At 36.9% G+C, this 24,505-nt stretch overlaps 1 protein-coding gene across 6 annotated transcripts in view; it reads left to right on the top strand.

Moving 5' to 3' along the window:
* MIB1 (MIB E3 ubiquitin protein ligase 1) overlaps window positions 1-24,505 on the top strand; it is an 82,519-nt gene that overhangs the window by 19,225 nt on the left and 38,789 nt on the right. For all 6 annotated transcript variants that reach the window (XR_012622864.1, XM_074820951.1, XM_074820958.1 and 3 more), the window contains 8 exons: window positions 4,540-4,606; window positions 8,382-8,586; window positions 10,181-10,364; window positions 10,675-10,819; window positions 11,958-12,091; window positions 13,114-13,221; window positions 17,022-17,219; window positions 19,722-19,873. Coding sequence is in view for 5 of the 6 variants with exons in the window: in XM_074820951.1 (XP_074677052.1) it covers window positions 4,540-4,606; window positions 8,382-8,586; window positions 10,181-10,364; window positions 10,675-10,819; window positions 11,958-12,091; window positions 13,114-13,221; window positions 17,022-17,219; window positions 19,722-19,873 (1,193 nt within the window). In the remaining variant the exon portion in view is untranslated. The remainder of the gene's footprint in view (window positions 1-4,539; window positions 4,607-8,381; window positions 8,587-10,180; window positions 10,365-10,674; window positions 10,820-11,957; window positions 12,092-13,113; window positions 13,222-17,021; window positions 17,220-19,721; window positions 19,874-24,505) is intronic.

Here is a 24,505-nt window from a genome sequence, read left to right as displayed (position 1 = left end):
CTTTACACATGCAGCAGGTGTTTTTTATTATGTTACTCAGTCTAGCCAAAGTTAGGTGGTTAGTTGTTTTGGAATCCAGAGAGGAAGGAGATATTTATGTATCCCTTGTGCTTTTATTTGCATTTGTCAGCGGACTTTGTTTCACTTCTTGTTTACGTAGTCTCATTTCTCTACATTTCTCTTGTAGTCTCAACCAAGCCAAGTTTTTCATCTCTCCTTAACTGAGTTGCTTAGAAACATATTTCTGTTAAGCAGAAATGTGCTTACTGATCCTTTTCTAATTTTGTTATTTACAGTATTAACCCACAAGGAAGACTTTAAAATGATCCTTCTTAAAAAAAAAAGTTACACATGGGAAGTTTTTATAAGTGCCTATAATCAATAGACAGTAAGGTTATAAACCACCCAGGATTTGCATGAGGTTTCTGATTTCTTCTGTAAGAAGCTGTTGCTATTGTTTTTATACCTCACACTTCTTTGTCATTTCAGTCACTTTACCGTCTTCTACTTTCTCCTTTTATTGCCTTCACTTTTCTCAGCTTCTTGAAACTGAAAATTCATTAAATTTGAAATACAGCATTTCTTATAAACCTTTAGCTAAAACTTAAGGATTTATCCAGTCTGTTGTCTTCAGGAGGCGACAAAGTAGCATGCAGTGGGCTTTCTCCCTTTGCCCTGTAAGGTCTTACTTTCTTGCCAAAAGCTGTTGTGAGTTTAAAGACTTAAAATGACCTTTAATAGTTGTATTCATTGCTACCTCAGACACCTGCAGCTGTGACACCGTTCCTGCTGGTATATCTGTAAGATCAGTATTCATTTCTCTCCTGGTGTTTGCTGCTGATGTTAGATGCTATTTCAGTGTATCTGGATCAAACATTCTTCTTTTTCTTAGCAGCACACCTAGTTTTCTTATCAACTCTGTAGACTCCCCTCCCTGGTTTTGATGGATGGCATTCCATATTGATTAGAATAACTTTTTCAAGGGCATGTAGTGATAGGACAAGGGCTAATGGCTTTAAACTGAAAGAGGGTAGATTTAAATTAGATATAAGGAAAAAATTCTTCACTTTGAGGGTGGTGAGACACTCGAACAGATTGCCCAGAGAAGCTGTGGATGCCCCCTCCCTGGCAGTGTTCAAGGCCAGGTTGGACGGGGCTTTGAGCAACCTGGTTTAGTGGAAGGTGTCCCTGACCATGGCAGGGGGGTTGGAACTAGATGATCTTTAAGGTCCTTTCCAACCCAAACCATTCTGTGATTCTATGAATAGTTATTCCAGTAGGCAGCTGCTCATTCAGCATTGATTCACCCTTCAAGGTCAGGGCTGATGGTGCTTTTACGCCATCTGCCAACGCTGCTGACATTGCTGTAATGTACGTTTTTTCATTCTCTGAAGTTTTTATGATGATGAAATTGCTGCTGTTTTTTCAATGGTATAATTGGATGGTAAGTCAAAGTAAACTGTCATGTTTTCCATATTTCTCATTTGGCTGAGCAGATCATGATCTTTATGTAATGCAGTCACATACAGCTGGAATGCAAAGACTTTTTCAGCAAGTCAGAAGGTAGATGCTAGAAGACCAAAGTTCTCCACTGTAGGCAAAAAAACCCATTATTAGCCACTACTCCTGTGCAACAGTTGTTACTACTGATCTGAAAATCCTGCTGTGCAATGTTTTGTGCTCATGGTGTTCCTTGAGTTTTTATTATAATGCTTTCCTGCTTAACTGGGGCTGCCATCTCTTCTCTAACTATACACAATTTCCACAAAGTTTATAGCTTGTTTTTGTTGAAAGAGTACTATTCAGGGTTCATTGAATGATTTCTCCATCAAACTAGTGTATAACACTGCACGTTTTAGTGTATAAATTACACATTTGTCTCCACCATGGATTTAGACCCTACCTCACAGTTGTTACTACTTCTTCTGTACACGGTGTCACTGTGAGTCTAAAACTTGCATTTTAACATCCCTTGTGTTTTTGTGCATTTCCTTTTGCACTTGTACATCTCACCTCCAAATGATCTGCTATTTCAATCCATTTACAAGACTCAGGGAGACTTGTATAACTTGTAAAAATCCTGGTGGGATTCTCCGAGGTGCGGTACAGCAGAGCTGGCTGAGCGAGCACGAGAGCTGGCAGCAGCAATGTGCTGGCAGCCTGGCGTGGCCGGGCTTTGGCTGTGTTTGTGCTCCATCCTCACTAGGGGGGCCCCTTGCCACGCAGTCCCCAGAGGAGGATGACCAGGACCTTAACACCACCCCTCATTTTTTACTTAAACTACTTGGGCAGAAGAAAGCTTGTTTTCCTTTTCTGATAAATACAGTAGCTGAGTGCTAGAAGTACAATTAGTAGTTGTTTACCGAGCTTTTGTGGTACTGAAGTACAACCAAGTACAGTTTCCTATCTTAAAACTCCAAGATCTTTTTTGGGGTTGGTTATGTTTTTTAAGACATTTGCAGGCCTTCATCATGTTGATGTTACTTTTATTAGTAGTGCTGTTTGCAAAGTTGCTGAAGGAACTCTTTGCTGTAAATCTGTATGTAACTCTTTGCCTTAATCTCTGTTAGTGCCTCATCTTCCTGTGTGGTTTGGGTTGTCAGTTTTTTGGTGAAGGCTTATATAAAAAAAGTAAACATGTTGCCTTGCTTTTCTGAGATACTTAGATCAGACTCTTATTCCTTAGCGATCTAACATTGACTTCATGTAAGTGAAAGGAAGGCAGATGTGAAGCTGAGGTTAAACATCAAGCTACCACTTAGTTTTACAACCAAGTGTATCATTATATTTCAGAAATAGACCATGCACGGGGCACTGTACAGGCAGGGTAAAAAGACAGTACAGATTTGTAGGTTTCTGGGTTGGTTTGTTTTCTGTAAAATTTAAGGTATCTTAACCTGCTTCCTAATAATTTCTGCTGCAAGATAGTAATTAGCTTTTTATTAAGTATTTTATTTCTTCTGCTGGCTTTTAGCCATCGGTCTGCTCTGTACATCAACACCTGCTGTAACACAAGCGATCTTTTGCTCAGATTTTGCTTGGCTGGGAGGAGGACTGTTTAGGATGCTCTTGCGCTCTAAATGCTCTGAAGAATGTGAAAACAGCTCTTGCATGTGTACCTCTTCTTGACTCCTTCACAGACAGCTGGTTGTTGCATGGCATGAAGAGTTTGTATTCAGTGGGTGAGACCAAGTGCTCCCGGGCACATTAAATCTCTGTTGGTCTGGGGGAATGAATGAGTTTGCCATCTGGGATGGTCAGTGCAGCCCCTTTGTCTCTGACCGAGTTAAACCCAGCACCTGCCCACTGGGTAGCAGCATTTTGTTGCAGGCCTGCTGCTGCTGGGCTGAGCAAACTCTTTCTCTGATTTCTTGTAGGATTTGAAGAGCAGCTAAATCTCATTATTTTCATCTGGCTGTTTTCTTCACTTTTTCAAAAAGTGGCAGTACCTTCTTTATAGATCAGGATATATGCTGAATTTTGTATTGTTTCTGGCTGCTTAGTGGTTACAGGTCTTTGGGGGTAGTATTGTGCCTTGATAATTTGGAAGACTTGAGAGTTTTCATTTTAATCCTTTTGCAGGAGCTCAGACTGTCAGTAAACTTTAGGTGTGGGAAAAATAATTATTAAAGCATTTGTTTAGTTCTGGTTGATTATATCATAACCACCACCTGTCCTCTGTTTCCTCCCCCATCCCATAGAATATTCTGACACATTTTGCAAATAGTTTCCTATCTCCTCCCCAACTCATCGTATACATAAAATGCCCTTTGTTTCATGAGAATTGTTCCATAAGGAGCAATGGCAGATGGTAGCCATTTGGCTTTAAGGGTTACACAGGGAAAAAAACCTAGAGGAAAGGAGAATTATAGGAACACCACTGGCTTTATGAATACGAGTTAGTTATCACACTTGAAACTTCTGTTTCTCAGATAATATGAAACAGTCTTTCTGGAGGATAAGTTTTAGAACTTTTCAAAAATACCATGTTTAGCTCAGCGTAGTGTTGTTGTGTTTTTTTTTTTTAAAGTAATATCCTTGTGTTCTGTATATTCTTAATTGGAAATTAATTGGGTCCCAGGTTTTCTTCAAGTTAAACATATATCTGTCAAAAAGGGTTGAGAAGAGGGGACAGCGCTGATAGGCATTAAATGATCAGTACAGGAAAGGCTGCGGCCTTGAGCACTGTCTGCAGGTACTATGTTGTTTCCTTGCTTGTGTGCACAGACTTTTTTTTAAAAAAAGATAACTTTATAGAACAAAGCAAAGGAGCTTTGTGTTGTTTGAATACCTTTCTCTGAGTTAAAAATGTCTCATCCTTTATAGCCTTTTGTATTGGTAAAGGTTATTAAAAAGTTCAGAATGTCAAGGCTGATAGATGGGAAAGTGTTTGAGATTATATGCATCAGTAACGATTTCATGGGACATGATTTTTGTATACATAATTTTCAGCCTTTCTTAATTGAGTGTATTTCAGTTCTAGTTTCACTGACTTATGTTAACCTGGAGGACTAAAGTTGTCTCAATCTCTCTCCGTAGTCTGACCTGAAATGTGTCCAAGATGCAAAAGGAGGCTCTTTCTACAGAGACCATTGTCCTGTGTTAGGTGAGTTGAAGATAAAGTAAAATTATCTTGATGTGTGTAAACTATACTTAGTCTGCATTTCGCTTTCCTTCTTAAATGTCATCTAAAAGGACTGTGCTTACTAGTGAAATGTAAATGGTAGCATTTCTATGCTTTAATGATAAATTGTAACACTTTTCTAAATGTATTTGGTGTCAGTGTGCCAAGTGGATGGCAAGAGAGCTCTGAAGTGTTGACTAAGTAATAAATTGATTCACTGTGTCTTGTGCGCTATCCTTCTAAAGAGTCAAACACAGATGTGCATTCTTATTAGACTGTCATAAACGTTCAGAGATGTTTAGTGAAGTAGGATCTACCTGGCCATAAACAGGACTTACTCAAACATATAATTTAACCTGTTATCTTCACTAATACTAGTATGTGTTGTAATCTTGGTTGACGTTTTCCATATCAGCTACTGCACTGATTTATTCCTCTAGTGTCTTAGCTGGGCTGTAGACATGTGCAGAGTATGAAAAATAATTGCCAGGTGTTTTGGTTTTTGAAATATGGGCAAGTTGGGATAAAGTTTATAGATTATGGGGCACAAATTTCTTAATAATGTATATTTCCTTGGTAAAACACCTGGTCATAAAACTGGACACTGGAGAAAATTTTGCTTTTCTTCTTGGGTTTCTTATTATACTTTAACGCATTAAAAGCTCAGCTGATAATACTGACTTTTCTAAAGTGATGAGAATTCTCTGTTTACTAGTCTTAATCTAATTCCTTGCACGAGTACTTGAAGTATGTTCTTTTATTCACAGCACTGGTGAAAAGGTGAAAACAGTAACTGTTTTGATCAGGAGAAAAAAAGTTGTCCAAGAAGTTAGCTATTGATTGTCAAGTAGATGAATTGTATAAAAGGCCAAGGCACTCTGACCTTTGTATCTTGCTTGTGTACTTAAAATTAATTTTGTCATTTTAGTCTGACATGAATAAAAGTAAAAAAGTAGTAATGGGGTCTTACTGGCTGTTACAGAGGTAAACTTATGTTCTTATGCATGCCCTTTATTCATTTTGGTTCTTGCTTTAAAAGTACAGGTCTGTGTTTTCTGCATGGTGCTTATTTTTAGGGTGATACTGTATTTGAATGCATGAATATTAATCACTAAAGATAGTAGGAGACTATTCTTTAAGTTCTTCCCTTTCCACTATATTAAGTTGCTCTTAATGGATGACGATGAACTCATTTCGTCATTCTTGCCATATTATGCTCCACCTTCTTAGTCTTACTCTTTGTTAGAACATCTGTCCCTTTTATTTGTCTTCTGAACATAGTTCACAGATATGTTCATGCTGTGAATTTAGATGTACACTTGCATTAAAAACTAGAAGGTTAATTTTGAAGCTTGGCAATATTTGAAGTAGAGCATGAATAATACTCCAGCAGGGTCCTAATTAATATGGAGTAGTATGTAGTTGGGGCAAAATACTGGGACTGATTTTGTTCAATACCACATTAGTGACCTTGATGATGAGGCAGAATACAATCCCAGACAATTTGCAGGTGATTGCAAGTTGGCAGAGGGTTGGGGTTGAAAGCTTTATTCAGAAGAGCCTCGAGGAAGCGAAGAATTTGGTGAATGAAGACCTCATGGAGTTCAAATAGAAATGCAGTTTTGCACTCTGCTTGAAATAAGCCTATGTACCAGGAATTCCCAGACTGGGAATTGTGAATGCCTGAGTGAGGAGCCTTGCTGAGGAAGACCTGGGTGTTGCACTGAATACCAAATTGAATGAGACAGCGGTGTGCTGTCATTGCAAATAAGGCAAAATTCATAGTAGGCTATATTAGGAAGGTGGTGGGCAACAGAGCAGGAAAAGGTATTATCCCACTCTTCTGAGTGGTGATGAAGCTGTGTCTAGAATTTTGTGTCCTGCTTGTGTCATTCCTCTCCTCTTGTGTTCATCTCCTCTTCCCTCCCAGTTTTGAGAAAATGTAGAGGGTCTGATGGTGGCCTGCTAGAGTGGTTAAGAGACTGAGAGGACATGATTTGCAAGGAGGAGGAGCTGGGCTTGTTTAGTCTGGTAAGAAGGAGGTTAAGAGGTAACTGACTAGCCACCTACAACCAGTTGAATAGTGACTGAAAATAGTGGCACCAAAATTTCAGTAGTGGCAAATGGCATAAAAACAAATGGTAGTGGCCTTAAGGCTGCCTTGAGTGACTCGAGAGGTTCAAATCAGATATTGAAGTAGTTCTCTGTTACACCTACAGCTCTAATTGTAACACTGGAAAAAGTCACTGGAGAGCTGGTGGAACCTCAGTCCTTGAGTGCTTTCAGGACTCAAGCAAAACAACAACTGACCTCAGCTGGTTGTTAGTCCAGCTTTGTGTGGGATATCACACCAGATGACCCCTAGCGATCCTTTTCTCCAACTAATGCTTCTATAATTCTTTGCTGTTTTATATATCTTCCTTAGAGTTCCCTGTCTCATTGGGGCTGTCTCTGGGATGTTTGCTAAGTCTTCTGTCTAGTGAATTCCATATCAGTAGGTTTTCTGAAGAATTAATCTTTGACTTTGTCCTCTGCAGAAGTGTCTGTTTTCCATGTTGTGTGTGTTTTGCTGTGAAGGTGGAGGGTGCAGACTGAAAATACTGTTCCATCTGTAGGTCCTTTAAACTAAGACCAGGACAGAAAGAAGTCATTGGGTGGTCATAGAAGTCAAAGTCCATTGACTCTGAACATTTATTCATGGCTGTGTCTCCTTTCTCAGCAGTTTTTTCTTCAGTAGCATCAGATTCTCTTCTTCGCATTCTGTCCGCTAGAGACTTTTAGTACTGCAACTAGTGCTGCCAACGTCTGGTGTGGATTTCAGGCTCTGGAATCAGTCTCCCTCCAAATAAGGTTTTTGTCTCTGTGTCAGGCTATTTGTTTGTACTTATTGAGTGCAAGGACCCTTTCTCCATTATTACCTCTTGCTTGGAAGAAGAAAAACACTCACTCCCCCCCTTAGAGACAGCAAAATTACTAAAGGAACTCTGCTCACCCTGTCCTTTGCCACTGATGTTGGCCATGGAACTCAATCTACATGACTTCTGCAGTTGTACTGATCCGTGGATGGATGGCACCAGATACCATTCTCTGGTTCTGGCAGTGAGGAGGTCCACAAGTGTGTTCTCTCATCAGTTAACACAGCTTGACGTGTGTGAATGTATGCCGTTTCCCTCCAGCTAATGAATTTTTGCTATGACGCATCTTTTGAAAGGCATTGTCCAGGGAGAATGTTTTAATTTTAAATTCGCAGGCTGTTTTTCGGTCTGTAGTCATCTCCCCACTTAGAAGATTAAAGATTTTCATGGTTGGTCATTTTGGAGATATTCCTTTGCCAGTGCTTTCTCTACATTCAAGGACTGACCCAATTCAAAACCACTTTCTGTGGGACTTCTGCTTATCTTTCAGCCTGTCAGTGGATAGATGGCACTTTGTGTATGACTCTCAGAATTATCAGAGCTTTTATTTATCTGGATGTCTAACACCATACGATAGCTGTTACCATCCCAGTTAGAGCCTACGGTGGAGCATGTCACAAGTCTTTAGCGTTTGGCAGTGTCATTGCTATTTGCCTTGAAAAATCAACAAGAAACACCCAGTTGCATAGCCAGAGGTTCAGAATTCTTTTTTACCTGTTCAATCCCTTTTGCTATTGGCCACTACAGTTGCAGAGGCATTAAGTCTCAGAAAATAACTTCTGCTCTTTAAATTGAATGGAAATTTAAATTAGTGTAGTCATGTAAATATTTTCTTATTTCAGGTGAGCAAAATGGTAACAGAAACCCTGGTGGGCTGCAAATAGGTGACCTTGTGAACATTGACCTTGATTTGGAAATTGTACAGTCTTTGCAGCATGGTCACGGAGGATGGACTGATGGCATGTTTGAAACTTTAACAACAACTGGAACAGTTTGTGGCATTGATGAGGATCATGACATTGTAGTACAGTATCCAAGTGGCAACAGGTTTGTTATATAGCCTCTGTCATTGATTCTCACAAACTTCCTTTGCCTTCAGCACTTGTGATCACTTGGTGCCTGAAACATTCTGTTCTCCTTTTGTGTCTATTAAGATTTCCTTGAGAGTTTTTATATTCCTTCTACAATGTGTAATGAGGACTTAGCTTTAAAGATGCTTTAGTGGGAAAAGGAAGTTTGTTGCTTCTCCCATTTGGTAAAAATTTGAGTCCAAAATAAGTAATGACATTCTGGACTATCTTATTTCCAGCATGTAATGTTTTAAGCAGTAGTTTCTTTTTTAATTACAAAGCATCCCATGATTCCAAGAAGAATGGTAGTAGCAATACATTACAGGTTTTCAGGAAAATGGGTTAAGAGAACAGGTGACAAACTTCTTATGTTGGGGATCTTGTCTAATATAGAGTGAAATTGTCAAGATCTAGATCTATCAAAGGAAGGTTAGTTTATGTAAATAGGGACCAAGAATGGGAAATGTTGGGGAAGCTGTTGCCAAAACCACTCCCTGAAAGCCGTTTAGATTTTAAGTTTGAGCTGCATCCATGCTAACAGGATTCAAACCCAGCTCTACAGCTGGATCTGAGCTGATATGTCCACATGGTTTTGTGTTGTCTTGCTCTCAAGTATTTGGCTTATCTTTAAAAAACAGCTGATGAATGGAATATCACTTCAGTTTTATCTGGAGACTGACCTGCTCACTTTGTCCAGAAAGGATTAACAGTGCATTATTCATTCAGGCTTTCCCTCAAGATATTGTTTGTTAATATTGCGAAGTAATGCAAAACAAAGCTGTCTTCCCAGCTAACACAAGCTGAAGGGGATGCAAGTGGCTTTTCTTCTGATAGTCATAGCTGCAGAGCCAGTGAGAGGAGCTGCTCTGTCTTGTGGTTTCCTCCCTGACTTTGCCCATTATAGAGATTATCTGATGCTTCTCAACTAGATCAGATAGCTGAATGAAAGTTGACCTCAGACCAAATGGCACATAAAGGAGAGATCATAATTTTATATATTAGAATATAACTCAGCATAAAAACAGCTAAATGCCTCTAAACCAGTGAAATTTATAGTACAAATTAGGATAGTTTGGTCAAAAATTGAGGTGTATTTAGGATGTCCATTTAATTGAAGAGTATTTTTATAACTGAATGTTGCAGCTTTTGATTTAGGGGGGAGGGGGCAAAATTCCGTGTTCTTCCTATGTTGTTGCCTGAGAGTCCAATCCTTTGTGAGACAGCTTGGATCTTGCCCTTTTCAACCAGAGTCGTCATCTCTCCCTGGAAAAATAAATGAACTGTATAGCTGCTTTCAGGACTATTATACTGCTGTCAGCTTGCTTCCCCTTAGGCAAGGCATTTCTTCATTGCTTTTACAAATGTACATCTCTGAAGATTACCCTGGAAATATTCAACTAATGAGCCACGGACAAGTTTATGGACAAAAAATGGTTAACAACAAATACGCCATAGTATCCAACTGCAGAAAGTTTGTAGGCATACAAGCAGAATCTTGTCCAACAGATAATTTGTAAACATATATTTCACTTTGCATGTTTAAAACCTACTTTAAATGATTCATTGTCTAGGTGGACGTTTAATCCAGCTGTTCTCACCAAAGCCAATGTTGTCCGAAGTGGAGATGCTGCTCAAGGTGCAGAAGGAGGTACCTCTCAATTTCAAGTGGGTGACCTTGTTCAAGTATGTTATGACTTAGAGCGAATCAAGCTTCTTCAGAGAGGTCATGGAGAGTGGGCTGAAGCAATGCTTCCGGTGAGTAGTTGTATGTTTGGATTCATAGAATGGTAAAACTTGTATAATATTTCTAGTTATGATTGGTAATAATACCTGGAGGTTGTGGGAGTCAAAGGGATTTTCTTCTAAGTTAGAGAAGGTGTATTTCATCAAATGCAGTGTAATACTTGCTCAGGTGTAGTCTGCTTAGCCTGATGAAACTTAGCTAAAGGTATTAGTGACTGTACTATTAAACAATGGATTTCATAAAATTTGTGACTTAGTATAAAATATTCAGATTTCTAAATATTTTTAGTATTATTTGCATTTGACATTTTCTTTAATGCAGACTTTAGGTAAAGTTGGTCGGGTCCAGCAGATCTATTCAGACAGCGACTTAAAGGTAGAGGTTTGTGGGACATCTTGGACATATAATCCAGCAGCTGTCTCGAAGGTGGCATCAGCAGGATCGGCTATAAGTAATGCATCTGGTGGTAAGTTTGAAAAATAACCAGTAATATATGTATGGCAAGTATTTGTGTTAATTAAAAAAATGTTAATAAGGGCATAGTTTGTATGCAAGGTTAGTAATACTCAGTCTTGGCATTTGGCTAATTGATGTTATACCATTGAGAAAGACACAGGAAAAAGCTTGCAGGTCGGCAATGGAAATGTTGGTGATTGTTATCTTGATAAGGTGCAAAAACTCCAAATTGAATGTGGGTTTCTGTTTGGCCACAGTGCAGGTATGTCTTCGGAGGTCTGCTCTAAGGACCTTTAAAATTTAAATGATTGGAAGGAGCATTAGATTGGAATAGGGATTAAGGCGTGAAGAGAGTGTCACTGGTTGTAGCAAGCAGACTCCTTGTTTGATAGGTGGTGTGGGATAGCAAGCATAAGCAAGGGATCTGTTGCAAGCAGTTAGACAGGAAAATATTCTTTCCTTAAAATTTCTGTCTTAAAATTGTCATACATCCTTTGACTAATTACAGTGGGATCTGTAATTTTGTGTCTGTGTAATCACATTCCAGTTCTATTGAACCTGCTGTCATTCATGTAATAACCAGGTAGAAAGACTATCCAATGTGTTTTATGTTGTTGGCTGTTTCACAGGTCAATTAAACTAGAATGTTTTTCCTTTTTTTGGTCATAGCTAGTTGTTTTTTCCTCTTCATATACTTGTTTTAATGCCAAGAAACCTTTCTACATAGCTTTCTAGACTTTTTCTCAGGGAGACATAGATACAGTGAGTTTTCTACAATAAAGACTAAGTCACAGTGGTCATAAAACTAGCTAGAAGAGTAATATGACGTAGTGTTTCAAATCACAGAGGGCAGGATATACCCTAGAAGACTAAGCCTGTTATATCAATATGTAAATTCATGGTAGACAAGCTATTTGTGGTTCAGTCAACTTTGGTTTGAAGCATCAGATGTGACAGTCTCAACTGTCTAACAGGTACTGGAGTGCAGCGCTTACTCAGAACTGAGTAATAACTTACAGCTGCATTTTATGGTGGTTTTTGTATTATGATGTACATGCCTTTAGGAACGCGGCAAATTTAGCTGTTATTTTTACAATTCTAATCACACAAGAATAGAATCTTAATTGTCCTTTGTTTAATAATTGCAGAGAGATTGTCCCAGCTATTGAAGAAATTATTTGAAACGCAAGAATCTGGAGATCTCAATGAAGAATTGGTTAAAGCTGCTGCCAATGGAGACGTTGCTAAAGTGGAAGACTTGCTGAAGAGGCCAGATGTAGATGTGAGTGTTCTCTTTTGGGAGGACCTGTTCTGGGGACCTAAAATATTAAAGGAATAAAACTGTCCTAGATAGTCCTTGCTAGTCAGTAGTGTATCTGCATAGAAGTAGTATAGCTCATTCCAGTGTCTCTTCTCCCATTTGTTGTCCTATGAAATGTGTTAGGGGAGTGTGAATATAGTGCTTTACACCCTTTTTCGCTGGACAGATTTTGCGTTCTGTTGACTGCCATGAATTAAAATACCTTCCATCCTCTGTCTGCCAGAGGCAGGGCAAAGAACCAAACACTCCCAATTAGTAAGGGTCTTCAACTTCTTTTGTTTTGAAGGGGATAGAGGGAAGGAGTGTAGATTCAGGGGATTTTTTTTGCTGCTGTTGTGGGTTTTGTTTTTTTAACTCACAAGGTATATCATTTAATCTGTACCCTGTCAGATTCCTTTTACTAACTTGTCTAATCACCTAGTACTGAAAAGTCTAAAAGAAAATGCTTAAGAATTCGTTCAGGGAACGTGTTTTAAAACCACAATCAGATGATTTTTCTCACTACAGCAGTAGTAATTCTTGCAGGTAAACTTCAGTTGTGAGGATTGATTTGTAGCTCAGGATTACACCGTACATGATACTTTCTTCAGACTGACTCCTGTTGTTGCCATAAATTAGAAAATGAAGTTAAATATACTGTAGAGGACTGATATTCTGAGACCTGTTCTCAAAATCTTGCCTTTACAGTAGCCCAAAGATGAAAGTTTTTAATCCAACTACTGTTAAGGTCTTAATGGTTGAAATAAATCCATTTCTTGCTTCTTTACTTCAGTCTAGCTAACGCTATACAAATGAAATAGAGAAGACCTAGAACATCATCTGTATGTGCTAGAAAGACAGCTGTCTAAAAATTGTTCATTTGATACATTCATATGCATGCTGTTGCTTTAAGTTTTCTAACACACTTGCATGTGTACTGCTACAGTGTCTCATAGGTATGTGTATGTATCTTGCAACTTACCTCAGTGTTGATGTGCTTCCAGGTGAATGGACAGTGTGCTGGACACACAGCTATGCAAGCCGCTAGTCAGAATGGCCATGTCGACATCTTGAAGTTGCTTCTGAAACAGAATGTGGATGTAGAAGCAGAGGTAACCTAAATATTTCAAAATACACTTTGTGTCTCCTGAAGTTTTAAACTTTGCTACATACAGAAATCACAATTCTATTGGAGTTGCCTTCTTAAATGTCAGAGCTAGTGAAAAACTGCTTTTCTTACTGTGATTATGTTCCCAAATTAGCCTCCTACTAACAGTATTACAAAGGGTCATTATCTAATTGTTTAGCACCTCTGATTAAGTGAAATATAATGCTAATATAATAGAGCTATGGAAGCTAGTACATGATTGTGGTGGATGAAGCCCCTTCTGCATTTCTTTTATTTCATTTCAACAGCAGAATGCAATAGGCTAGCACACTGCCTGTGACATTCAGAGAAAAAGATGTTGCTGGATGCTGCATCTCCAACTTCAGATACTTGCCATGCTTCTTACGTACAGTGTTCAGTTAGGAGAAAGTTTTCCATTCTTAACTAAAGCAAGTTTGAGCAGAAAGTAGTAACGCTGTCTTTGGGTAGGAACTGCTAACTCTGCTTCCAGTTTTTCAGGGTTTGGTGGTGTTTTTTTTTTAACTTCACCCCAAGTGGAAGGATTTCATTTAAGTTTTTTAGAATTATTGTTTGTGAGAAAATTATCTATTAGCATACTGTGATATTTTAATTTTGAATGGATTTTGCCTCATTTGCTTACACAGAATGCACTGATATTGCAGCCTTTGCTCATTTTGTGAAGCACAAGAAGGATCTGTCAAACTTCTTTTATTAAGAATATAAATTAAAGCCTAACAGAATGCTTAGAAGTTAATATGTGTCTAGTTGTTGTTTACATAACAGAAAAATACCTTTACATGCTTGGGCATTTAGCGTTATATTGTATTTGGTACACAGGAGTTAAGTTAAAACATTAAAGAGGCAGTGATGTAATTCTTGGAACCAAAATATTCATGGATACACCATTACTTTTACATAACGGTTTTCTGCTAAATTGTGCAGATGGCTTAGATTTTATGGAATACATACTTGCTGTGGTCTGGTTTCTGTGAAGTAGCTTAATTTTAGAAGTAGTGCTTTCACTGCAATACATAGCATATACTGTTAAACTAGACTAAGCTACTTTTCATCTGTACTACAGCATCAAAGCTGCCGTGTTAATCAAGCGGTAGACTAATACTTTCTTTTCTGGAATAAGGTAGGGTTAGAAGCATTAGGGAAGTAGAAACACTGCTTAAACAGCTTCAAGGTAATACACCTAGTAATCTGCTGGGAGTAGAATTGTTAGGAGTTGATGTTTGCTCAGGCTTCAGAAGGCTCATAACGCTAGCATTAAAAATTTTCAGGGATTTTATTGGAATTTTCAAGCCTTTTTCATGTTACTTTGAGTTGCTTGTGAAGATGAAATTCCTACTTAATTACATAATTGCATTCGTTATTATAATATTAATCATATATAATATGATTAGAGTAATGATTATATGTTCTGGGCTTTAAAAAATGCCAGCTGTCTATGAATTAATGATGTGAAGACCCAGCAGAGCCATCCCATTAAGCAGAGAGCAAAAAAAATAGGCTGTTTACTTCACTGTTGTGGTCCATGGCATGGAAGTAGTGGATAAAAAATTCTTACTTTGCCTGCTTTATAGCGAAGCTGGATATATTTACACCTATAGTTTCTGCTGCAGAGCCTATACATTCATGATCACATATTCTGGGGATGCTCTCATATTATTGTCTTCTCTGTTCTTATGTGTCTGTCAGCTTAATGTAGAGTACAAGGGGCCTCTGTTTAGTTGGAAGACAATTTGTTACTGATGGAGCTCAAAAAGTCTGGTGTAGATACTACATAGTAAAAATATGTAGCCTTCTAGTCTGCAGAAATTAATGGGTATCAGTTACTACATTGACAGTACTGACTTATATTGTTGGCATGTATAGAAGTATAGTGTTGGCATGTATAGAAATATAGTGCTTTTAATATTTAGATGTGTATCTAAGTATAAGTCTTAGTACAGACACTTAATTAGTTGCTAGCTTTTTCTAGGTATATTAATATGCCATTGTGTAGAAACTACACAGTAGGATTTAGCTCCTGAGATTACTTGTTTTGATGCTGAGCTAAAAAAAAGGCACACACTTTCTTGGACCTCTACTCATTAAAGCAGGAGTTCTATACCTTAAGATTTTATAAAATCAGGGGTTTGTGTCTCAAAATTGGATTATGTTAAGACTGTAAAATATTTAAGAAATTATATGGGGTTTGATCGGCAAGTGTCTCTGTGTACATTGCAGACTGCAAGTATGAAAAGACAAATTACCACATACCTGTGAAACAAAGTGCTCTCTGAATATAAATGTTGTAGCAGTATAACACTACTGTCGTGCTCTTGATAAGTTTTACATCATGATTATCTTTCTAACCAGATGAGACATTTAGAGAAGTTCCCCTTTCTGATCCTTTCCCCTTCCAAATGGGCAAACTTTGGCTTCATTTGACTGTTTGTGTTGATGAGCCTGAGAAGGTATTCTGCTATCTTAAAAAACAATTTTGTAGCATGAGTTGATTTGGAAGGCATAAAAAGATACTGTTTTCAAAAGCTATTGAAACTGCTGTTTACTGCACTGGCCATCTTGAAAATTGTAATTCATATTTCCAAAAAGATATATTTCATAATTAGCAGATAAGTATCCTTAGTTTTTTAAAATGCTGTAAATAGTCTCATTGTTATCTTGTAATTATGTAAATACAATTTATTCTAAGAACTATTCATTTTTGCATTGATGTAAAGTATATTAGAATTGTGTTACACATAAAAGTAACTTTTGAAAGACATTGCTGAAGGAGAAGCAAATTGGTGAGAGAGACTGAGTTTATACAAGAGAGACATCCAGTGCACCCTTGATCAGTCATGATTTTCTCCTTACAGTTTTCAGTATTTCTCTGTTGTCAAAAATAAATCCTACAAATACATATAATATTCCACTGTGCACAAAAATTTAGTTAGAAACTAGCTTGCGGAAGTTTTTATTTCATCAAAACCTGTTATATACCTTCCATTCTACTTTTAGATTTGTTTACTGTCATTAATGTTGAAATCACTTGATTAATATTTTAAAATTTTTCATGTAGTACAGTCCACTTTTATGGATGTTAAAATAATCCAGACTGACAAATTTATGACTTTAATACCTTAACTCTCAGTTTAGATGAAACTGAAACAAACTGAATTTAATCAGAGCTTTAATGCTGTGAATCATCATCGTAGAACCAGAACTTCTAATTAATTTCATCATCAATCCAAAATTTCCTTTGGAAAAGTTTTATTAACAGAAAACTAAAACATGTATAATAAAACCTAATAAATACTTGCTTAATTGTATGAACAAGGCAATTCTCTTGTCTTACACCATGATTTGGAATCTGTAATGCTTCCTGGGTTACAAGGAAGGGTTACCCTCAGTTACCGGCTGTAATTTTTGGGGGTTTTGGGAGTTGTGTTTTGTTCGTGGGCGGGTTTTTTTTGACAGTAGTTGTTTTGTAGTAAAAACCCACTTGAATCTATTTGAGTTTCTGATGAACACATCACACAAAGATTCAGGGCAATAGTTATATATGGTATAGAATATAATATGTCATAGATGTTTATGAACAGACTCTTCATCCTCTATTACTGTGGTTTAAGCAATTGTTCTAATTAGGTATTTGAATGGTACCATAGTTGTCTAATTTTTCTTTCTCTTTTAAGAAATCAAATATGCACAATTTTTCAGTTTTTTAATATTGTTTAAATGCAAAGGAAATGCGTGACATCCTGGGTCAAATTAACGTTTCTACTTTAGGACAAAGATGGAGACAGGGCCGTCCATCATGCAGCCTTTGGCGATGAAGGTGCTGTGATAGAGGTTTTGCACCGAGGCAGTGCAGATTTGAATGCTCGCAACAAACGCAGGCAGACTCCACTTCATATTGCTGTCAACAAAGGTCATCTGCAAGTTGTGAAGACTTTACTCGACTTTGGCTGCCATCCTAGTCTCCAGGTAAGTAAAGTAACTATTAATGTAGATTCACTTTTTAGCTACTGAATTTTATGATTTGCTGTATATAGATGCTGTGTGTAGGTGACAGAAGAATAATGGAAAACAGGATTTGAAAGGAATGGACCTTCTGAAGTTATCTGTCTCAGCATCTACACCAACATGTGATCAGCTGTAATAAAAATGCTATTAAATCTTATTTGTTTTCTTGACAACGAGATAGGCACCTGATTTATTCTAGCCAGTCAATATTAATTAGTATTTTCAGACTTTAGTTATCTGTAATTTTTAACTTTCTCTCCAGATTAATTCCTCTATTGAATCCACAGCTGTTTGCTCCTTCTGCAAGGCACAGCTTTGCATTTTTTGCTTGGTGATACTGTGGAATGTTTTGTTAAAAGAAACCTTTTTTTCAGAATTGACCTATTATTGTTAGAACTATTTAGCCAGATTCTCTTTTCGATAAAAGGCAGAACATTTTAAAAAAGCCATCATGCATAGGGCCTCAAGTACCATAATTTCACAGGGAGTTTTATCTATAATGAATGTGGCAGAAGTTGTGACATGTGAGTGCAACCTCCTGTTGAGAAGGTAAAGTAGAAACCTGCTATGAAATAAGCAGACATCCACATTCTGCATGAGCTGAATACAGCCGCATGCAGTGCATTAGTAAACCAAATCAGAATGGCTAAGTTTGAAGAGGCTTGCAACAGAAAGTAAAATTTGTAATGTCCTGGGCAAATCAAGATACGCAGTAATAACACATTTACCTCCTTGTTTTGCCATGTCAGTAATCAGTGATTTTTTTTTTTTTTTTTCCCCCAGGCTGTATATCCATATAAAAAAAGATGAGCAAACTTGAAATTAGTCAATATAGCAATTGTTTATTTATCGGCTTCCACTTGGCTTTGTAGGTACTGTGTGGATCTCGCCAAGGGTGAGCTGTTAGACAGCTAACATCCATCCAGACACTATATAGTATCTGTTGAACAGTAGATATAATAAGGAGTCTGATGTGTTGAGCCCCATAAAGGTTGACTATGTATCATATAATGATATATGGGTAGCCAAAATGGATGTGTCTGACTTTAAATTATAGAAGTCTGTTTGGATTGAAAAATTCAGTAGAATGGTGCTGTGAAACTCCATCTGGAAAATATAATTGTCATTGAAGATAATGAACTTTTAGATCCTGCATTTGTGCTGAGGAACCCCGATGTGCAAATGTCAGTAGGTGATTGATTTGGTGGATGAGAGCACAGGAGAGTCAGACTGAGGCATGACTGGAATTTAACTGGCCAGCACTCTACTACTCAAGCCAATTCACTGTGTAAACAGAAACATATGTTAGTCTGTAAACAGTAAATTCAGGAAATATGATCAATTAAACTAAATAAGAGCTATGTAATTTAGTTTTGGCAAAGTGGTTCACACTGGTTCAAGTGTTTCTGTGTTCTGGCACTTTTTGTTTAGCAGTGTTGGATTCTCACTGTAAAGATTTGTTTTCATATTAGTGTACTGCTAGAATGTTCAGTTCCTGTGTTAGTTTGCAGTTGAGTCAGTGTCAGTGACAAAAGACTTCCTGACTTATATGGTGTTAGAATTTTACTGGAAGCATAAATCTAGAGAGTTTGCCTATATAGCAGCAAATAAGCTTAAATGGATGTGTTTTCTCACTGTTAGTCTAGGGCATTCCTTTTCAGTCCAACCATTTGGGTCCTTGAATAAGTAATGTACAAAATGCTTCTAGGAATAAAAAGTATTCTTCCCTTATTTGGGATATTTGAAAAATAAAATGTCAAGCTAAAAATATAAATTCTTTGCCTGTTCAATTATGAAATATTTTCATGTACCTTGTGTAATGTAATCTGGTATTGGCCATAACAAGTTTAAAAGCTTAGTATTGTTTATGACATTGGCCTTTGCTTCATGGAAAATGATCTGATTCAGTTAAAACAACAGATGTGCCTAAGTTTATTACTTGGACTGCATTTTATTTTGATTTGCTTATGCTTTTATTTCACACTGTCTTTTTGGTATTGTCTTTTATATGGTTAATTGCTGGCTCAATCTTAGCTTTCAGCACTCAAAATTCCCCGTCTTCTCCCTGTCTGGCTAGTCTCCTCATGTTAATTTTTGTTGATGTCCTTCTATTACTCATAAATTGTAACTTAGACATCAACTCCATCTGGATATGAGGCATAGAGAAGTTGATGTCTGCACCAGTGCCTTCAGTACGATCAGATGCAAGGCATGCTTGAGTTCTGGTAGTAGCGTACTTATAGAAGACTGGAGCACTGGGTGAGATAATTCACTGAAGGGTTTGCAAAACCCAGAGCAAGATCAGAAAGTAGCTTGCTCTGAACTGTGCAGTATAGCAGTGCTTTTAGGTCTGAAGAGCTGTTTTTGTGTTTGTATAATCAGTTTTCCTAGTGATATTTAAGCATCTTTTTTTCTTTGATGTGGATGCATGTAAAAATTGATGTAAGCTGTTTCTGATTTTAGGATTCTGAAGGTGACACTCCCCTTCATGATGCAATAAGTAAAAAACGTGATGACATCCTTGCTGTGTTGTTAGAAGCTGGAGCAGATGTTACTATCACCAACAACAATGGGTTTAATGCTCTTCACCATGCTGCACTAAGAGGAAACCCTAGGTAAAAATTTGGTTTTAAGGATTATTTTATTATTGTAAAAGGAAAACAAGTGCATGGGAGGGTAGAATTACAGCATTCTTCCAAAACATCCTTAAACCTACATGCAGTTATTTCTTAAATTTTGATGTTGCTCAGATGTGCGTCTTTCTAATACTTGGGAAGTCCTTATTAGAATGATGCTATTAGTCCTCTCAGTTTAATGCTGTATTCAGGTAACTCCAAATCCCTGGGAAATATCATATGGTGGCTGTAAAGTTTTGCCAATAAATGTTTTTGTAAGTAAATTATGAAGTAAGATCTTAAGATAGGATTTGTAAAAATGTTTCCCTTCTCAGATACTGGAATTGGGTAAGGGATTTGAGTTTTAAAGAAATACATATTTGTGAATAATTAATAAAGATACCATGCAGTAATAAAGTGATCTTAGGATTTTTGTATTAAATTGTATTTGTCAGTATAAGAAACACTTAATTTTGTTTTCTTAAAAGTATGTATAGAAGGAATTTCTTATTTTGCCTTTATTTAGCAGCTTATCTGAAGAAGTTAGTTTTAAGGTATGTTTTTGTTGTGCTAGCTGCATGCTATACATCTACATTCAATTTTCAATTAAGACAGCTTTCAAAACCTGTATTGCATAGATAGAACTTCATGGAAAACTTGCTGCACTGCTGGTTGCTTATGTTGTGGATAAATGGTATTCTTCAGAGCTGTCAGTGTAGCAAGGCTTCAATATGTTAATTGTGTGGTGGAGAATTTGGGATAGCTTACATGAAAGAAGAGACGTGTGTGTTAACTTGTTTAACTTTACTAAATTCTGCTACTTTTCAGTTGAGAGAAATTGGATAAATAAGGCTGTATATTAATGTATTAATGTATGGGAATAAAATCTGGGTAAGTCTCTTAGAACATAGCCATCAAGACTGATAGTTAAAATGTAAACATAAGCTTTTAGATATGTATATGCAATGGAAGCACACTTCACAAAGTAAAAGCATGGATTGGAAGTGTTGATAGGAACAATAAATGTGTTTACAGTTGTCTACAGTGTTCATAAAAGGTCTGTAGGAGAACATGTTGAGGACCTAGTGAAGGGAGCTTATTTTTGCGATTCAGGAGACAATTCTTTGAAGTCTGACTTAAGTCTAACTTACTCAATTCATGGGAATTCTCCATATTTACTAACAGCATTTGCCAGGAGTACTGTTTCCAGTTACTGAAATAGGGTAGTTCTTTGTTAGTTTTTTTGTTCTGCAGTGCTTTCTTTAGGCTGTTGTGAGATGCAGGAAAAACGTATAGAAAAAAAAAGCTCTTCGTGTAGGGATGCTGAAGATTTTTCTGTGGGTGAATGTTTTAGGAGCTGCAAGCTTTTTTCTTTGATGGAGGGATACAGATTGTATTTCAGACTGGGTCAGTTTGACAGCTGGCAGAATGTGAGGCACAGCGTAATTTTTCCCAAAGTCCTCTCTCCTTTACAAAATCTTTTACTGGAAGAACAGGAAAATATTTCTAGTATTAGTGATTTGAACCCTGTGTAGGTCCCTGACCCCATACATGAGTTTTCACTTGCATCTAAAACTGTTAGGTATCTAAAGCTGTTAAGATACCTACTTTTTTGGTTGCAGTTACATCTGAGTGCTTCTGAAGCATGTAAAAAGAGAGAATCTTGTATCTCTTTAGAGAAAAATAGCGGTTTTACTTGTTCATTTAGAAGTAGTAGTTTCATTTGTTCTCAGAATTAGGTATTTTACACATCAACCTGGAAAGACATTAATGAAAATAAAAGCAAATTAAATTATTTGGAAAATTTTAAACTTTTTTTTGTCCTGGCCAAAAAAAATCATTATAATCATTTGATTCATTTAGGAGTTAAGTTTTATTTTCTTTAAGATTTTGGTGATGGTCATTTATTTCATTGTTGATTCTGTAGTTCTACCACTGACCTCTTTTTGAATGAAACCAAAGACTTCATATTTGCCACTTAGTTTTTCTAATCTGATATGGAACGATGGATATTACTAATCTGTCAAATGCACTAAGCACAAGCTATTTAAAACACTGTTAAAAATAACCACCTGAACTTTAGCTTGTAGCTAGTGTGGGTCACAAGCAGTACGTAATATATTCAGCTTGAAACCTTACTTAAGGACCTATCTTTCATAATCTCAGTTTTCCTGTTGCACCTAAACTGGAGTGTTTGTGGCTTCAAGTTGTTGGTCCCTTATATGGAATACAGTGCACTAAATTCCCCTTAAGGTCAAATATATAAATATATACAGAAATGTTATTTTATAGAAGTTAAACATATATTCTTATATGTATATAAGCGTGTATGCATCTGTGTGTGTATCTAACAATGCTTACATACATAGTATTTTATTTTTATAAATGTAAAGTCCACATCCATCTTTCTAGTTACTGATAATAAAATAAATGCGTGTGCTAAGTGCGTGGATACCACAATAAAGTGAACTAGATTTCTATAGAATTTTTTATAGTTGATATCAAATAGGTGTTTGAAACTAATTTCATTTTCAGTGAAAAACCTATTCTGCTTCTTGCTTCAGTACTGGCCTTTACTAACAGTAGGGAGATAGATCTCCAAGCAAAAAACCACACAAACTGTGCTGAGGAGAACATTTGGAGGTTTTAAACTTTTCATATGAAAATTAATACTTGTATTCTATTGTAAATATGTGATTATTAGATAAACTGCTATCTTTCTTATAATATTTATGTCAGATACCTTAGCTATTTTTCAGCACTTAATCTTTCATGACAGTTTGGTAGTGTTTTCCAGAAGTTAAGGTATAGCGTGTTTTGGAGAGCATCCTATTACCCACTATTATTAGTGGAATATTTTTCCTTTTAATAATTTGTTTGCACCTAGTGAACTGGTATAGGAACAGAACTTTTGGTTTTCATGTTGATGTGTAATGTTGAAATGTAGATTGGATGTTACTCAGTTTATGTTGTAGGTAGCTTTAAACTTGTGCATGGGAGAGCTAAAAAGAAATTTGAAATGATGTGTGGGGAAGTGAAGACTGTTTGATACATGGTTTCTTGTTCATGATTAACTGAGTCGGTCGTATTATAAGTGCATTTATTTTGGAGTTTTTTCAAAGTACTGTGAACTTCAAAGCTTGGCAGACTTTGCCTTTTCAGTGTTAATGAGATTTTTCAGACAGAAAAAAGGAGAGTAAAATTTGAAAATACTGTACAGATTGGTTATTTTCCATGTTATCAACTCTTGGTTATGTTTGATCTACTCGCATACCTGTGACTTCAGATTTTTGAGCTGAAGACATGACTGTGAAGTGTAGGCGTATTTTATATCCGTTGCCCCAGTTAGTTTTAGCTTTGCATTGTATCTTGTGAAGAGAGCTTTATTCATACTGCAGCTAGCATCTTAAATAGAGGCTGCTTTTAGAGCTGACCTGACTTTGCACATGCGTAGTACTAGTTCTTCACAGCAATAAATTCTACCGGACTTTAAATCAAAAAATTAACATAACTGGGATAAGATGCAGATTTCATGTATTGCTGTCCAATAGCAAGGAGTAAGTCATCTTTATGTCCATAAACTAGCAAGTAGGAGACTGGTTTAAAATGGAATTATACTTTTTCGCCATAGTTGTCTTATTTAGTAGATCTCTCCTTGTTTTTAGACTTGCAGGTGGTTTGAACTGGTTGGCAGTGAAATTTTTACATGTTTTTTAGCATGTATTTCAGAGGTGGGGTTTCTCACCTGTACTCAGTGCTAAGGAGTGTTTCAGGGACTTTTGTGCTTGTATTGTTGTTGAGGTTCTCAGAGACCAGTTGTGAGGTAATAGAGTTGTACAATTACTTTTCATTTTTTGCTTTCATAGTTGCAGTTCTGACAGTAAGTGTAGGTTGAAGCTTAGTTGAAGCTGAGTGAAAAAAAAGCACGCTCCTAAAACCTCTTATTAAAGTATTATGTCAGAAAATGCTTTGAAAGAAGACTTTCGTTCAAGTTGATTTGGAGAAGAAATATAATCTCTGTGAGCAGACCTATAATTAGATAGCAGATTAGCCTGTAGCTGTTGAGGTCAGTGACAAATTTGTTATCTTTAAATAGTAAATAATATGCCCAGCATGTGCAAGATGGCACATACAAGGGAGTTTCCCTCCCTTGTGCAATAAAAAAAAGGGGGGGGGGGGGGGAGAGCGGCAGCATGGGAAGAGAGGTGCTCAGAAAGCAGACTTTCCCTCTGTTGCCAATGCTGTTCATGATTGCTTCCTTTTGATCAAGTGTTTTTTTGGTCAGTTCTGTTACAAAGGGCAACAGACTTCAGGAAAAATACAAGAGACAGTAAATCATTGGAAAATGTGTTTATTTCACTGTTTACCTATCTTCTTTATTAATGTTGTAAGAGATCAATTTTCACTGAATGTGGACAGAATATTAAACACCAGTAGCTGTTTATTTACAAGTAAAACCTTGAAATTTTGGAATACAGAATTTGCTACACTCCTTGTTACCTTCCATCTTCAAGCTGCCTAGAATAAGTGAACTCAACTACAGAGAAGACTGCATAATTACTCTGAGCAGACTTAATGTCCAGTTTTAAACCAATGAGAAATCCTGTAGTGATCAATGCATAGCTACAGCTG

Source organism: Strix aluco, chromosome 1 (assembly GCF_031877795.1).
Source record: "Strix aluco isolate bStrAlu1 chromosome 1, bStrAlu1.hap1, whole genome shotgun sequence".
Taxonomy (NCBI): domain Eukaryota; kingdom Metazoa; phylum Chordata; class Aves; order Strigiformes; family Strigidae; genus Strix; species Strix aluco.
Note: the sequence above shows the minus strand (reverse complement) of the source record. Positions and strands in the feature narration are given on the sequence as shown.